The 14,890-nt window shown below is 60.4% G+C and overlaps 2 protein-coding genes across 4 annotated transcripts in view; both read left to right on the top strand.

Annotated features, from left to right (window-relative positions):
• IP6K2 (inositol hexakisphosphate kinase 2) overlaps positions 1 to 1,926 on the top strand; it is a 29,630-nt gene extending 27,704 nt beyond the window's left edge. For all 3 annotated transcript variants that reach the window (XM_026500785.4, XM_026500787.4, XM_026500786.4), the window contains 2 exons: positions 525 to 700; positions 1,153 to 1,926. In XM_026500785.4, coding sequence (XP_026356570.1) covers positions 525 to 700; positions 1,153 to 1,653 — 677 coding nt within the window. In that variant the 3' untranslated portion in view covers positions 1,654 to 1,926. The remainder of the gene's footprint in view (positions 1 to 524; positions 701 to 1,152) is intronic.
• Positions 1,927 to 3,629: 1,703 nt separating this feature from the next.
• Positions 3,630 to 14,380, top strand: NCKIPSD (NCK interacting protein with SH3 domain). The gene is made up of 13 exons (XM_026500784.4): positions 3,630 to 3,895; positions 6,379 to 6,488; positions 6,743 to 6,947; positions 7,136 to 7,226; positions 7,435 to 7,925; positions 9,203 to 9,373; positions 9,523 to 9,609; positions 9,697 to 9,835; positions 9,916 to 9,996; positions 10,159 to 10,287; positions 10,381 to 10,473; positions 10,602 to 10,774; positions 13,484 to 14,380. The coding sequence occupies exons 1-13, from the start codon at positions 3,725 to 3,727 to the stop codon at positions 13,685 to 13,687; spliced, it is 2,145 nt and encodes a 714-aa protein (XP_026356569.1). The 5' UTR covers positions 3,630 to 3,724; the 3' UTR covers positions 13,688 to 14,380.
• Positions 14,381 to 14,890: the final 510 nt, after the last annotated feature.

Genomic DNA, 14,890 nt, shown 5'->3' with positions numbered 1-14,890 from the left:
CTGAGCAGACAGCCTGATGAGGGACTCCATCCCAGGATCCTGGAATCACGACCTGAGCCGAAGGCAGACGCTTAACTGACTAAGCCACCCAGGCACCCCAATACACATATATTTTAAAGAGAAAATTTTTCATGAGTTCATGTAGTTATTTCCAATTCACATATAAGGCTACAGGATTTACTTATTTAATGTTCTGTTTATAACTTAGGACAGTTTGGTGTGGAACCCTCTTCCCATACCTCGCCGAGTCAGGAAATGGTGTGTGTGTGTCTCCCAGGCTGCGGGAAGCCCAGGCCTGTGTTGAGTCTAGACCCAGGCAGTTCCCTGTCAAGAGCTGAATATGCCTTTTAGCCCTCTAGTCAGCCTTGGGCTCTCCACATGGTGGGATAGCAGGACTGATGGGGCCCTCTGTGGACTCAGGCTTCTTTGAGGCATTGTGTACAGGCATTGTGCCCCGGGACTGCCAAGGCGCCCCATGCAGCAGCACCTTCTCTTCAGAGCGAGGATAGTCCTTAACCACTCAGAATTCATCTTACTGGAAAACCTGACTTCCCGCTATGAGGTGCCTTGTGTCCTGGACCTCAAGATGGGTACCCGCCAGCACGGAGACGATGCTTCAGAGGAGAAGGCAGCCAACCAGATCCGCAAGTGCCAGCAGAGCACATCTGCAGTCATCGGTGTCCGTGTGTGTGGCATGCAGGTGAGGGGACTGGTGGGACATAGCATGGGCTGGCTGGGGCATCCAGTAGCTGCCGCTCCCGAACCCTGGCATAGTCCTGTTTTCTCAAGATTCCAGCATGACTTCCTAATGCTTCCTAACGCTTTCTGGTTAGGATAAAAGCATGCATGCTTGGGTGAACCCTCTGGGGCTGACCTGGTTGACTGAGTCCAGAGCCTCTGGACAGGAGCGGGAATAAAGGCAAGGAGGTTAGGCCCTCTCCACCAACCTATACACTAAGCAGGGGTCTGTGGACAGAACCAGGTCAGAGGGCTGCATCCTGAGTGGCGGTTGATCAGAGAGGATAGTGTCTTGTGTGACTGGTGTACTTCACAGGTTCAAGGAGCTGATCCAGGGCTGTCATCTTGCTGTTCCCCAGGGTTCAGGCTTTGAGTTGGCTGTCAGTACCTAACCTGCTGGTCTCCCTCCCACAGGTGTACCAGGCAGGCAGTGGGCAGCTTATGTTCATGAACAAGTACCATGGACGGAAGCTATCGGTGCAGGGCTTCAAGGAGGCACTTTTCCAGTTTTTCCACAATGGTCGGTACCTGCGCCGTGAGCTCCTGGGCCCTGTGCTTAAGAAGCTGACTGAGCTCAAGGCCATTTTGGAGCGACAGGAGTCCTACCGCTTCTACTCAAGCTCCCTACTGGTCATCTATGATGGCAAGGAATGGCCTGAGGTGGCCCTGGACTCAGATGCTGAGGACTTGGAGGACCTGTCAGAGGAGTCAGCTGACGAGTCTGCTGGTGCCTACGCCTACAAGCCCATCGGCACCAGCTCAGTGGACGTGCGCATGATCGACTTTGCACACACCACCTGCAGGCTGTATGGCGAGGACAGCGTGGTACATGAGGGCCAGGATGCTGGCTATATCTTTGGGCTCCAGAGCCTGATAGACATTGTCACAGAGATAAGTGAGGAAAGCGGGGAGTGAACTTGCTGGCCGCACCAGCACTTGAGAGACTCTCTGTGTCCCAGGCACAGCTGTGCTGCGTCGGGGAGGAGGCCAGTATGGCCAGGCCGTTGGCCCCTGCAGCCTGGAGCTGATGTGCAGAGGCCTCTGTGAGTCCCAGCCTGAGCCAGCCCCAACCGCGTTCGGAGTCTTATTTATTTTAACTATTTCTTCAACATTCCACATTTGATGATGCAGATACCTCTTTCTTCCCTGAGTGTAAATGTTCTAATACAAATCTTTTTGTTAATTGTACACAGTGCTGCTGTCGTTCTTACCAGGGGCAGGCAGCCAGCCCCCTTCCCAACCCTCAGAAGCCTCACACATGCTATCTCCTCCACCCTAGCCCAGGAATATTCTCCTTGCTACTGCCCCCACCTCATAGACCTAAAACCACAGCTTCTTGGCTGGGCCCTTAGGTCTCTTTGGGGTCTGTGCTGGCTTAGTGTCCCAGCACCCCCAAGCAAAGAACTACTTGACTTCTTGATATAGGTCTTTTCCCTGCCCTCCATGCAGCTTAAGACATAGTTGGGCAGCATATGTGCCAGACCTTGGATTCAGCTCCTGCGCTGTGATTTCAGATGTCCTAGAGCCAAACCGGGGCCTCAGGTAGCTGTCAGGCTCTGGTCTATTGGCAGCCATGGGCTCCACAGTAAAAGGTCCTAGGAGGTGGGGGGTTCCAGTGAGAAAAGGTGTTCCTCTTAACCACACCACATGTCACCACTGCTACCCACCACAACTACGCCAGTCTCATCTACCCAGCTCTAGCCAAGGCAGTCCCTAAGAGCTACTTCTTCACTAGGAGGGTTCTGGGAGGTGTGGCAGGTGGTCTTGAACTGCAGAACAGACACCAGGGAGAAGGGCACAGACCCAATGCCAAGAAAGTAGGGTCTTGATGTCCAGTTCCAGCAGACCCACACCTCCCTGAAACTCCCAGCACCTCCTTTCCAAGGCCCACTATGCCTATGTGCGCTATGTCCCAAAATGCCAACTGTGTACACTGGCCTGTTTGTGCCCACACCTCCTGTACCCTGGGCCCAGGCTTCCAGTGGGGAATGTGGCTGGACCAGTACCCGGACAGGAATAGGAAACCCCCAGGACCCTTCGGGCCTCTCCCCTGGGTCCCTCCCTCTCTCAGGACATCAAGGACAGGTCAGGGCTGACTAGAAAAGGTGTGCAGGGTCAAACAAGCTCTTACGGCCACAAAGCACGCCCCTCCTCACCCTCACCAGCTCTCCTGTCTGCTCAGAAATAAGAATTTGGAGTTGTAAGTCCTATAAAGAAAGCAATGTGACAGCGACTGGGACCCTGATGACCATATGCTGTGAGGGAGGGAAATGAGTCCCAGGCAGAGGAAACCATATGCAGAGACCCACATTAGAGGAGTAGAAAGAAGCTAGTGAAGAGAGGAGGTGGGTGGGCAACTAGGACGGGAGGACTTTGGACTGGGGAACGGCCAACCTGGTTTCTGTGCGTGCGGCTGCATTAGGGACTCCCTGGAGAGGGATCATGCGGCCTGCGGACACCAAGGAGACCGGCCCCCGCGGGCGCCTCCAAGTGTTGGATCAGTGAGATGCAACAATGGGACTACGCTACCGTTAGTAGGTCAGGACCCACTCTCCCGGCGTGGCGGGGACGCTCAGGACCAGGGCGCAGGACACGGGCTCTGCCGTTGGGCCGCGGACGGAGCGCTCCTTCGGGAGGTCGAACGGGTCGCAGCACCCGGGCTTGAGTGGAGGGCCAGGCAGGAGAAGCTGGGGTGGGGTTCCCCGGACGGGTACGCAGCAGGGATCGTTGGCTCGGAGTCGGAGGGGTCCGGACCAGACCCGCAGTGGTCTAGAACCGCGCCGGGCCGCTCCGCTTGGAGCCGCCAGGGGGCGCCGCGAGCCGCGCGGGGGCCGCCCCCCTCCCGAGGCGGGGCTGCGGCGGGCGGGTGCGCGCACGCGTCGTGTGTCACGGGGCGGGGCGGGGCGATCGCGGTGCTCCGGGCCTGGCGTCTTGGTTCCGCAGCCCCCGCCGCCTCCACTACCCCGGCGCGGCCCGGCCCGGCTCCATGTATCGTGCGCTCTACGCGTTCCGCTCGGCGGAGCCCAACGCGCTGGCGTTCGCTGCGGGCGAGACCTTCCTGGTGCTGGAGCGCAGCAGCGCGCACTGGTGGCTGGCGGCGCGGGCGCGCAGTGGCGAGACGGGCTACGTGCCGCCCGCCTACCTGCGCCGCCTGCAGGTGAGTGTTCCCCTCCCCGGCCCGGCCTCCGCGGTCCCTGAACTGGGCCCCATCACAGGCGCTCGGTACCGACTCCGGAACCCCAGGCCCGCCGGGACCTCCCGCAGATAGAGAGTTTGAGCACCTGACCCTGAGACCCCAGACTCAAAAGGACTGGGGCGCCAAGAGCCCGCACCCCCACAAAAGGCCAGGCCCTTGACAGCCAACTCTGAGGACTACGGACCTGCAAGCCTAACTCTGGGACTGAGACTCCTTGGGATCCCAGACCCATTGAGACCCAATATCTGAAGCCCCATCTGAGCAGAATTCAAGACTGAGTTCTGAGATTCCAGTACGGCCGAATTCTGATCAGTTCCCCAGATCCCTGAGACCGCAGACCCATAATCCGTCCTTTCCCTGGATCCCCTGGATCCCACACTCTTTCCTCCCACCCTCAGACCCGCACCTGGAGCCACTGCCTCCACCACCGAGACCCGGGCCACCCTGGACACCACCTGTTTCCCCAACCGTTGCCTATGGCCTCACTCCCCCACTGAGACCCTGGAGCCCCTGATGACCCACCAGACCTTAATACCCCAGTGTCTTTCGCTCTTCTGTACTCAGCCACCCCCTAAGCTCGTCTTCAGACCACCCCCAACCCTCTTGGAACCAAAGATCTCAGCCCCTGTTGGCACTCCCTGGCACTGCTCTCCCTGCCCCCCATCACAAGCCTCAGGCCCTGACTTTTCAGACTGATTTTCTCTGAAATTGAAAAGCTCCATCCCTCCTTGTCCGCAGCCTGGGGTGGGGGCCTCTCCGGTTGTGAGGAAGTGAGACCTCTTCATGGCTTCCCCTGGTCTGACTATGGCCCTGTTTCCTTCCAGAGGCTGCATCTCCAGTTCTGTTTCCCCAAGAATAGTCCTGCTGTGGGGGCTGGGGTGCAGTGTCTCCAACTGGTCTATTCTGACCTCAGGGGAAAGGAGGGCCTGGAGCCTCCAGGCCTGGCCTATGCCAGACACCCCCGCCCCATCCTAGTCCCTAGTCTTTAGGAAACATCCTGTCCCAGCCCAGTTCAGGACAGAAATAACTGGATAAATTTGGAGATGTCGTCTGGTCTTACCAGAGGGGCTGGGCCCTAGACCTTGGACCCTCAGCTTGCTCCCATTTCGGAGTGCCTGGGGTGTGACTGGGGCCCTGGACACTAGGGCTGCTGGCTCTGGAGTATGCGTGTCAGACCCAGCTAGAGAGGGGTTGGGGGTTGGTTGGAAGCCTTTTCTTCAAGGGCCTGTGAGGATCCTTTCCAGGGCTAGTGGGGCTTGGTGCTTGGGGAGGGCGGCAAGGCTACCAACCCCTCGTAGTCTCTTTCTGTGTATCTCCCTGTCTCTGTCTCCCTAACTCTGTCTGCTATTCGGACTCTCTCCCTTTCTCTGTCTCCGGCTCTCAATTTCTTTCTGCGTTGTCTCCCTCTGCCTGTCTCTCCCTCTCCCTCCCTCCCCTCCTCCCTCCCTCTTTCCCCTTCTCTCTCTTTGTTGTTTTCTATGGATATGTGTTTCTTTTTCTGTCCCCCTTTCTGTCTGCTGTCTCCCTGCATTCTGGCATACCCCATGCTACCTGGAGGGCTTTGCCGACCTCTGTATCCATCTGTCTGTCCCCATCAGGGACGCTTCTTCGACCCCGCTTGGTGTGACGTCACCTCAGTTCTGAGACTTCCATGTAGCCTGATGGACCATCATGGACAGGGGAGGGATGGAGGTGGATGGTCCCACAGCTGCCACCCCCTACTCGTCACACCATGCCAGGCTGGCTGGTTGGTTAGACCCCTGAGTTGCTGGGTCTGGTCGCATGGAATCTGGGACAGGGGCCAGGCCCCTCTCTTATGTCCGTCCTTCGCCACAAATACAGAACTGCTGTTTCCCAGGGCAAGTCTGGAAGATTCCTGGAATAACTAGGGGGTATAAAGGCTAGAAGCAGGGGTGGAAAGAGGAGGTCCCTCAGGCCCATCCCTGGGGTCCGCAGAAGGCTCTGAGAGGACAGGGCTATTCTGGAGCGTGACCTTGGTTTGGAAAAGGATCAGCAGGATCCAGAGAGATTTGTTAAGGGTTCCAGACGCTAGAGGCTCCCTGCTTGGCATATCAGCCTGGGCTCTGAGCCAAGCCTGGGGATAGACTAGGTATGTCCTCCTGGTCTCAAGCTGGGGGTCCTTGGGCTGTGTTTTTAGTCTAGACCCCTGGTTTTCAGAGACAGCTGAGCGCCTCACTGTGGGGCCTGACTGGGGCCCCAGTATGTAAAGCAGCAGCATGGGGCCACTCCGTGCCCCAGCTCCCTGAGTGACACAGTTTGAGAACCTTACTTCTTATCATAGTTCAACTTTGTATGCTCATGTCGAGCATTCCAGGCTCTAGCTGTAACGGTCTCCTGTCTGCCCTGGGCTCCATCCTGGGCTGGGTCTGGGCTCACCCTCCCTAGGCCCCCAGGTCTAACTGCCCACTCTTGCCCCTGCTCAGGGCCTGGAGCAGGATGTCCTCCAAGCCATTGACCGGGCCATCGAGGCTGTGCACAACGCAGCCATGCGGGATGGTGGCAAGTACAGCCTGGAGCAGCGCGGAGTCCTTCAGTGAGTGTGGGGGAGGGGAGGAGGAGGGCACCCTCCACCTCCCTACCCCAGTGAGCAGTCGGGTGGGGGTCCTTCAGTGAGTACTGGGGATGCCTGGAAGGCAGAGTTGGGGGTAGGGCAGAGTGGGGTGGAGCATGAGGGAGGTGGGAGGAGCCTGGGCTGTGAGGGGCCCCGTCTGCATCCCACAAGGAGCATGTGAGGACTTTGGGAGTTTTAAGGTCACTCGCCCAGTAATCTCCCTGTCCCTCCATCAGGAAGCTGATCCACCACCGGAAGGAGACCCTGTCCCGCAGAGGCCCCTCAGGCTCCAGTCCCGCAGCCATGACCCCGTCCACCAGTGATCACCATTTGGACGCTGCTGCCTCCAGGCAGCCCAATGGGATGTGTCGAGCTGGGTTCGAGCGACAGCACAGCCTGCCCAGTTCCGAGTATCTCGGAGCGGACGGAGGCCTCTACCAGGTATGTGGCGAGGATATGCAGGGGAAGGGGGGTGGGTGGAGCTTAAGGCTTGGTCCAGAGGCTCCGAGAGTCCACTCGGGTCAGTGGTGCAGAGCCGTAGCCCTGCCCATGCCGAGAGCCCAGTTCCCTAGCCAGGCGGTACCCCGGCTGGCAGCCTGTCCTCCCAGAGCCCACTTCTGTCCCCCCAGATCCCACCGCAGCCTCGCCGGGCAGCGCCCACCACGCCACCCCCGCCCGTGAAGCGCCGAGACCGGGAGGCCCTGATGGCCCCAGGAAGTGGTGAGGAGGCAGGGTTGGGGCAGTTGGGGGGGCACCCTGTGCTTGGAATGGTTGCTCTGCTTGTGTCAGGAAGTTAGGGGCTCTGGGCTTGGCAGGGCGGGTCTGGCAGAGAAACCAGGCCCTGTACTGGGAGGGGCGGGGCTCAGGGCCTGGAGGGGTAAGGGACCCAGGGGGCTGTCCCAGCACAGCATCCACTCTCTGCCCACAGGCGGCCGCAACACCACGCCCTCCGGGGGCAGTTCTGTGTCCAGCGGCTCCTCAGTCAGCAGCACCTCCCTTGACACGCTCTGTACCGGCTCTAGCTCGTCTGAGCTGGGCCCCAGCTGCTCACCCACGCCCCCACCTGTGCCCCGCCGAGGCACCCATACCACTGTGTCCCAAGCTCAGCCCCCTCCCTCCAAGGTGCCAGCCCCTGAGCCCCCGACAGAGGAGGTGGCGGTTGATACAGCCTCAGCCCCTGATGAGCTGGAGGCCCTGGGCGCACTGAGCCTGGGGACCACAGAGGAGAAGGTGGTGGCTGAGCCTGCCGTGCCCAGGACCATCGGGGCAGAGCTGATGGAGCTCGTGCGGAGAAACACCGGCCTGAGCCACGAGCTGTGCCGTGTGGCCATTGGCGTCGTGGTGGGTCACATCCAGGCCTCCGTACCGGCCAGCTCGCCTGTCATGGAGCAGGTCCTCCTCTCGCTGGTAGAGGGCAAGGTGAGGGTGGGCGGCAGGGCCAGGGGCCTCCCCATCCTTGGGCCGCCCTGCCTCCCCCCCCCCATCCCCACCCTCACACTTGTGTCCAGCCTTAACTTGACAGGCGTCTGCTGAGCTCTAGCTCAGCCTTCATTGTGCTGGGTGCTGGGGACATATGAGCCGAACCCCGGAGGAGAAAGGGAGGAAGAGAATTCCAGGCAGAGGCTTAGCCTGGGCAAGGGCCATAAGCGGGACCATGCTTGGCTCGCAGGAGGAAGTGGAACAAGGCCAGCATGGCTCTAACACGGGGAGTGGGGGAACGGGGTGTGGGAGGAGGTGAGACTCGGGGCAGGTGACAGATGAGACCAGATGTGAGTGGCCAAGAGTCTTCTCTGGCTGGTGGGGAAGAGTGGACAAAGGGCATGAGAGAGGGCCGTGCTTGCTGGCCTTGGCAGTGGAGAGGAGTGGGTGCTTCGAGAGCTGTGGCGGAGGCCTCGGGGCTGACTCAGGTGTGAGTCAGGTGCGTGGGCATTGTGGGGTGGGTGGGATCCTTTGCTGGGGTTGGGGCACTGGTCAGGAAGCAGGATTGGAGGGCAGTGAATCTTCTCCATATGGGGACCAGATGGGCCCAAGGTCCCTCCTTAGGGCCCCAGAACCCAGCAGCCGTGGTGGGGGGCGGGCGCGTGGAACAGCAGGTCAACGGGCTTGTCTGTGCTGCACGGCGGGTGCTTATCAGGTGGCAGCCGCTTGGGAGACGGGAAGTGGGGAGATGACAAGGCCTGGTAGCGCGTTGTGTGGATTTGGAGGGTAGCATCTCAGTCACATTCAGGCGGTGACAGAGTCGGTGGCCTTCCTCATGGAAGATGTTTATACAGGGCTGGGATGAGAGGCGAGTTGTTGGAAGGCACCCCGCAGAATCTGGTCGCAGCATGTTATCAAGACTGGGGACAGTGGGGTTACTTGCAGAGGGCGTGTAGAACTGGGCTGGTGCCCTTGGGGGTGTTGGTGTTGAGGTGTGGGCCGTGGGAGCAGGTCTTCAGTGGGAGCTCGAGACGGGGCAGAGGAGAGGAAGGAAGAGAACCAGGGGCTGGTCCCATCACAGGTTCTGGGAGGACACGAACTAGAGGCAGCTCTGAGAGGTGAGGCTGGGGACCCTTGCCTGATGTTGGCCTGGAGCTCATGCCCGTGACATCCTCAGGGTCTGGGTTGACTTCCAAGCCTTGGGGGCTTCCTGGAGATGGGGATGGGCAAGGAGTGTGCTGAGCCATGCCTCCCCCTCTCCCGCCCCCCGCCCCCAGGACCTGAGCACGGCCCTGCCCTCAGGGCAGGTCTGCCATGACCAGCAGCGGCTGGAGGTGATCTTTGCAGACTTGGCTCGGCGGAAGGACGATGCCCAGCAGCGCAGCTGGGCCCTGTACGAGGACGAGGGCGTCATCCGCTGCTACCTGGAGGAGCTGCTGCATATTCTGGTGCGGGGTGGGGGCCCACAGGTGTCCCCCTCCCACATCGCCCCCCCACCCCCGTTGCTCAGGAGTCTCCCCTGCGTGCACTCAGCTCACTCGTGTGTGGCCACGAGGCTCACACTGAGTGAGTCTGTCCTGCTTCCTCCTCCCCACAGACTGACGCAGACCCTGAAGTTTGCAAGAAAATGTGCAAGAGGAACGAGTTCGAGTCTGTCCTGGCCTTGGTGGCCTACTACCAGATGGTGTGTGTGAGGCAGAGGGGCGGGGGCGTGGAGGCGCCCGGGCAGAGGGGGGGTTCCGGGCTCTGAGCGCACAGGGTCTCCTGCCAGGAGCACCGGGCGTCGCTGCGGCTGCTGCTTCTCAAGTGCTTTGGCGCCATGTGCAACCTGGACGCGGCCATCATCTCCACGCTCGTGTCGTCCGTGCTGCCTGTGGAGCTGGCACGGGACATGCAGACAGACACGCAGGGTGAGGCGACGGGGAGCTTCCTGCCGCGTGGGGGGTTCCCACCCGCTGTAGGGGCTCTCACCGCCTGCCTTGCCCTCCAGATCACCAGAAGCTCTGCTACTCCGCCCTCATCCTGGCCATGGTCTTCTCCATGGGGGAGGCAGTGCCCTACGCACACTACGGTAAGCGGGCAGGCCGCCGACCGCTGGGAGCCCGGGGCCCCGGGGGACCCACCGCCCACGGCTGACGGGGATAGGGCGTCCTCCCGGGGGGCTCACAGGAACCCAGGGGGCTGGGTGGCGTGCGGAGGCGGGGAGGCTCAGATTCTGTGCGCCCCCTCCCAGAGCACCTGGGCACGCCCTTCGCCCAGTTCCTGCTGAGCATCGTCGAGGACGGGCTGCCCCTGGACACCACAGAGCAGCTGCCGGATCTGTGCATGAACCTGCTCCTAGCTCTCAACTTGCACCTGCCAGGTGGGGGCGGGGCCGGCGGGAGGGGGCAGACGGGCGCGGGGGCGCTCCCTGCGCGGTGCCCGTGCGCTGGTCTACACCCGTGTCCTTCCTCAGCCCCTGACCAGAACGTCATCATGACGGCCCTGAGCAAACACTCCAACGTCAAGATCTTCTCCGAGAAGCTGCTGTTGCTCCTGAACAGAGGGGGTGAGGGCCCAGGAATCCGTGTGGTACCACTGCCCTGCCGTTTGACTCCGTGACCCCCATAACTCCCTGCGGTGCCCCCCGGGCTCCCCACAACGACCACCCTGACCCTTCCTCCCCCTGCCTCCCAGATGACCCCGTGCGCATCTTCAAACACGAGCCGCAGCCGCCACACTCCATCCTCAAGTTCCTGCAGGACGTGTTCGCCAGCCCCGCCACAGCCGCCATCTTCTACCACACGGACATGATGGCGCTCATCGACATCACCGTGCGCCACATCGCGGACCTGTCGCCTGGAGACAAGGTGGCGGCGGCGGGGGTGGGAGCTGCGTAGACACTGAAACAAACTGAAGGGGGGACAGGACACTGAACGGAGACTGAGGACAGGCTGCAGCTGGAGCCGGGCCAGTGTGGGGGGCCACTCAGAAACCATGGCAGGTGTGCCCAGACCCAGGCGGCCTGGACAGAGCCGGGGTGGAGGAAGCCGGGGGGTCAGGCAGGAGGAGGTGGCTTTTCCACAAGGCCTCAGAGGCTGCAGCAGGAGCTCGTGGTCTCAGAGGAGGGAGACCGACTGACACCGCAAAGGGAGCGTAGACTGTATGAGAGCCCAGGGGAGGCGGGAGGCCTGCAGGGAAGCAGCCGCGGCTGTCAGGGCCCAGGTGGGCGGTGAGAGGCCATGGCCGTGGGGGCGAGGTCAGGCTCGTGTATCAGAGGTGAGTCTCAGGGCTTGCCCTGGACTTCCGTCGAGCAACCAGGTGGATGAAGTGTGATTGCTGAGGTGGGGCAGCACTCTCGGGGAAGAAGACAGGGCTGTGTTCTGATGTGTCAAGACTGAGAAGACAGCGCTAGTCATCCAGGTCCAGAGCCCGTCGGGGAGCCGTGGAGCTGAGTTGGGACTGGGGTTGCCTGTGCACAGGTGTGACGGGAAGCCTGCTTCAGGGCCACACCGAGGGCGTGAGGTGGACAGGTCAGACGGGAAGCTCAGGCCTCGGCTCAGGGCACAGTGCGGACAAGTAGGGAGGAGCCCAGGGGGAGACCCAGAGAGCAGGAGCACAAAGCAGGATTTGGAGGAGGTGGGAGATGAGCTGTCCCCACGGTTAGGAGCCTGAGTAAGACAGAGGCTGCGAATTGGCTGTTGGAATTGCCCCCCCGAGTCCAGAGGTGACTGATAAGCAGTATCCGAGAAGTGGAGGGAAGAGGGTCTGAATGGAATGTGTAAGAGAGAATTTGAAGTTGGAGGGGAGTGAGAGGGATATTGGAAGCCATAAACGGAGACAACTGCTGTGAGTCTTTCTATGAAGGGAGCAGAAGAGCGGGGGGGGCGGGCCCTGGAAGGAGATGTGGGGGTCAGGAAGTGTTTTATTTTTTTTTAATTTTTTAACATTTTTTTTTAAAGATTTTATTTATTTGACAGAGACAGATACACTGAGAGAGGGAACACAAGCAGGGGGAGTGGGAGAGGGAGAAGCAGACTCCCCACTAAGCAGGGAGCCAGATGCAGGGCTCGATCCCAGGACCCCGGGACCGTGACCTGAGCCGAAGGCAGACGCTTAACGACTGAGCCACCCAGGCGCCCCTCAAGAAATGTTTTAAAGGTAGAAGATGGTGGTGTAGTCTCTGGGCCAGAGGGAATGATCCAGTAAGCATCAAGAAATGGCTGGCGTGTTCAGGAGAGTGGGCCGCTGCAGGAGTCAAGTAGATCAGGCAGTGGGGAAGGGACCAGACCTCTGGGGGGACCCCCCATCCACCAACAGGAGCCAGGGCAGCTCATTCTGGCGGGCACAGGTGCGATGCGCGTGCTGGGAGGGGAAGAGAGCTTTCTGAAAGATTGCGTGTTTTCTCCATGAAGCACAAGGCCGGCTGTCCAGGTACTTTAAATCTGGAAAACTGACAGAAGAAGGTGGGCAGTGGTCCTTAAGGGTGCGTGAATGTAGCAGAGAAAAGTGGTGGGAGTCCAGGGCAGTGCATGTCCATCTGAAGTTTGTGGTGGGGAAGGAGGTTCAGGCCTGTGCCTGGCCTTGAGGCTGTCCACTGCTTAGATGCTGGGAGCCGATTTGCAGGCGCTGAGATCTGACCAGGGTTGGGGGTTACAGGGTGACACTGCCTGAAGAAGGTATTGACTCCCCTAAGCACAAGTAGAGAGGGAGGGGAGGGGTGGTGACAGGGATAGTGAGGGGGCAGACAGAGGGAAAGTGCAGGGGTGCAGGTGGGTTAGTGGATTGGGTGTCTCAGTGAGGAAAAGGAGCAGCTGGGGTATCAGACTGGAGGGGCTGTTGAAGCTTTTTCGGCCGAAGTGCTGGGGTGGGGGATGTTGGCACTGGACTGAGGGCATATGTGGAAGGTAGGATGGCAGCCAGGGCCTCAGGGTGGGTATCAGAGAGGACACCTGTGCTTCTGGCCTGTGCGTTTAGATGGACAGCCATGCTCTTTCATACGGAAAAAAAAAACAAAACTGAGACAGTCTTCAGTTTTGAGAGGATGGGTAAGGTCAGGAGTTTGATGGTGGACATGTGTGGCAGGGGTCTCTCTGAGGTCTGCAGGAGATGAGAAGTGGGCAGTTGATATTCTCTTCTGGAGCTCACTGGAGAGGTCTAGGCCAGAGATGTGAGTGGGGGTCATTATTTGAAGCTGTGGGTGTGCGTGAGATCTTCAGGGTGGGAGGAGAGAGTGGGAAGCAGGGGGCCTCTGACCGGACAGCGGCCCCGGGAGGGCCCAGCAGTAAAGATGGGCAGAAGCTGGCCATTTCCCCTTGCCACCTGTCTGAGCCAGGACTCCTGTGGGCTGGCCACGTTCTGGGACTGTCTGTGTCTGGGATGATCCATTCATTTACTTACTCAGCGGCTCTCGAGGGCCAGTTCTGGGCCAAGCACATGGTGGGTGCTGGGGGTGCAGCCCTGATCTTCAGTGCTGTGAGCTGGTCCACGGCCCGGGGGCCCACGTGGCGGCCTGTTCCTGTCTGGTGGCAGTGGCGGTGCCTTCCTGGGGTGCCTGAGCTCAGCCCCTCCTCCCACAGCTGCGCGTGGAGTACCTCTCCCTGATGCACGCGGTGATCCGCTCCACACCCTACCTGCAGCACCGCCACCGGCTCCCCGACCTGCAAGCCACCCTGCGGCGCATCCTGACCGAGGAGGAAGCCTCGCCCCAGGGCCAGATGGACCGCATGATTGTCCGAGAGATGTGCAAGGAATTCCCCGTGCTGGGCGAGGAACCCAGCTAGCGCCTTCCTTCCCTCCCTTCCCTGCAGCCCTGGTCAGGGTGCAGGGGACGCGGAGGCTTGGCCCTCAGAATGTTTTGCACAGACGGTGTGGGGGAGGTGGTGGTGGAAGGGACCTGAGCAGGGCCCCCCCCACACCTGAAGTAGAACCAGTGCGAGGGGCCAAGTGCAGGATTGGGGACCACACTCTGGGAGCTCTGCTGGGGCAGAGGGCCTGTGTGAGCTGAAGCCCCTCCATCTCCCGGTAGGCCGCCTCTTCAGCATGCCCCCTCCCCTCAACACAGACGCGCACTCAGAGCCCTGCTGCTGCTCCGGGCTGGGCCAGAGCCCCATCCCTGTCTTGCCTAGTCTGGGTCCTGGGCCTCAGCAAGCCATGTCCTTGGGGTAAGGGGAGGCGCTTTCCGCCAGCTCTGTTCTTTGCCTTAGCTTCGAAGTAAGTGCTGCTCATGTGCTCCCCCCTCCCCGTGGGGGTTGCTTTCCCTTGCTCCCACCCCCAGAGGTCTTGGCCAAGCTGCTGCTTCGAGAGCAGAATCTTAGAGACGGGCCATCTATTCTGGAGCTCCACAGAATAGGGTGATGGCACCGAGAAAGCCAATGACAGAGTCTATTTTCTCCGTAAAAACAGACTGAAAAGCCGTGTGTATTTTCCTGTGTCCTGCAGCTCACCTTCGGGAATAAATCACAGGCATCCGGAAACAGCTGTGTGATCAGCAACCCCGCACGATCCTGGGTTGGGGTGGGAGAGGATGGGCAGGGACGCTGGGGCCTCAGGACCTTGTCACTTGATTGCCCTGACCTCTCCAGCGTGAGGAGGGGATGGTCCCTCATAGGCCTGTCCATCAAGGTCCCTTGAGTCCTGTTTCAGCCTCTCTCCCCGAGTTCCCATTTCTCCGGGGCCGCAGCTAAGCCAGTGAGTGCCCCGCGGCCTGTTTTCAGGCGACCGCCCTTGCAGACCTCCCTCCTCCCATGTTGAAACCCTGTCCTTCATAGCTGTTCTCAGATGAAGCAGGCCCCACCCCAGCCTCCCTGCACATGCAGGCTCTGCCCAGCTCTGTTCCCTTCCTCGTTTGTCAGTGGGTCCAACAGGATCCCCTCGTTTTGCAGCCTCAGAGATGTCATTACGTAGGGCAAAAAGAGTATCTCGACAGGCGTGGGGTTCGGCTCGCACTACTGTTGGCAGACAGTTGGGGACCGAGTTGGCAAAAA

The sequence above is a fragment of the Ursus arctos genome, unplaced genomic scaffold, assembly GCF_023065955.2.
Source record: "Ursus arctos isolate Adak ecotype North America unplaced genomic scaffold, UrsArc2.0 scaffold_14, whole genome shotgun sequence".
NCBI classification, from domain to species: domain Eukaryota; kingdom Metazoa; phylum Chordata; class Mammalia; order Carnivora; family Ursidae; genus Ursus; species Ursus arctos.
The sequence above is the reverse complement of the archived record's forward strand: the minus strand, read 5'-3'. Positions and strand labels throughout refer to the sequence as shown.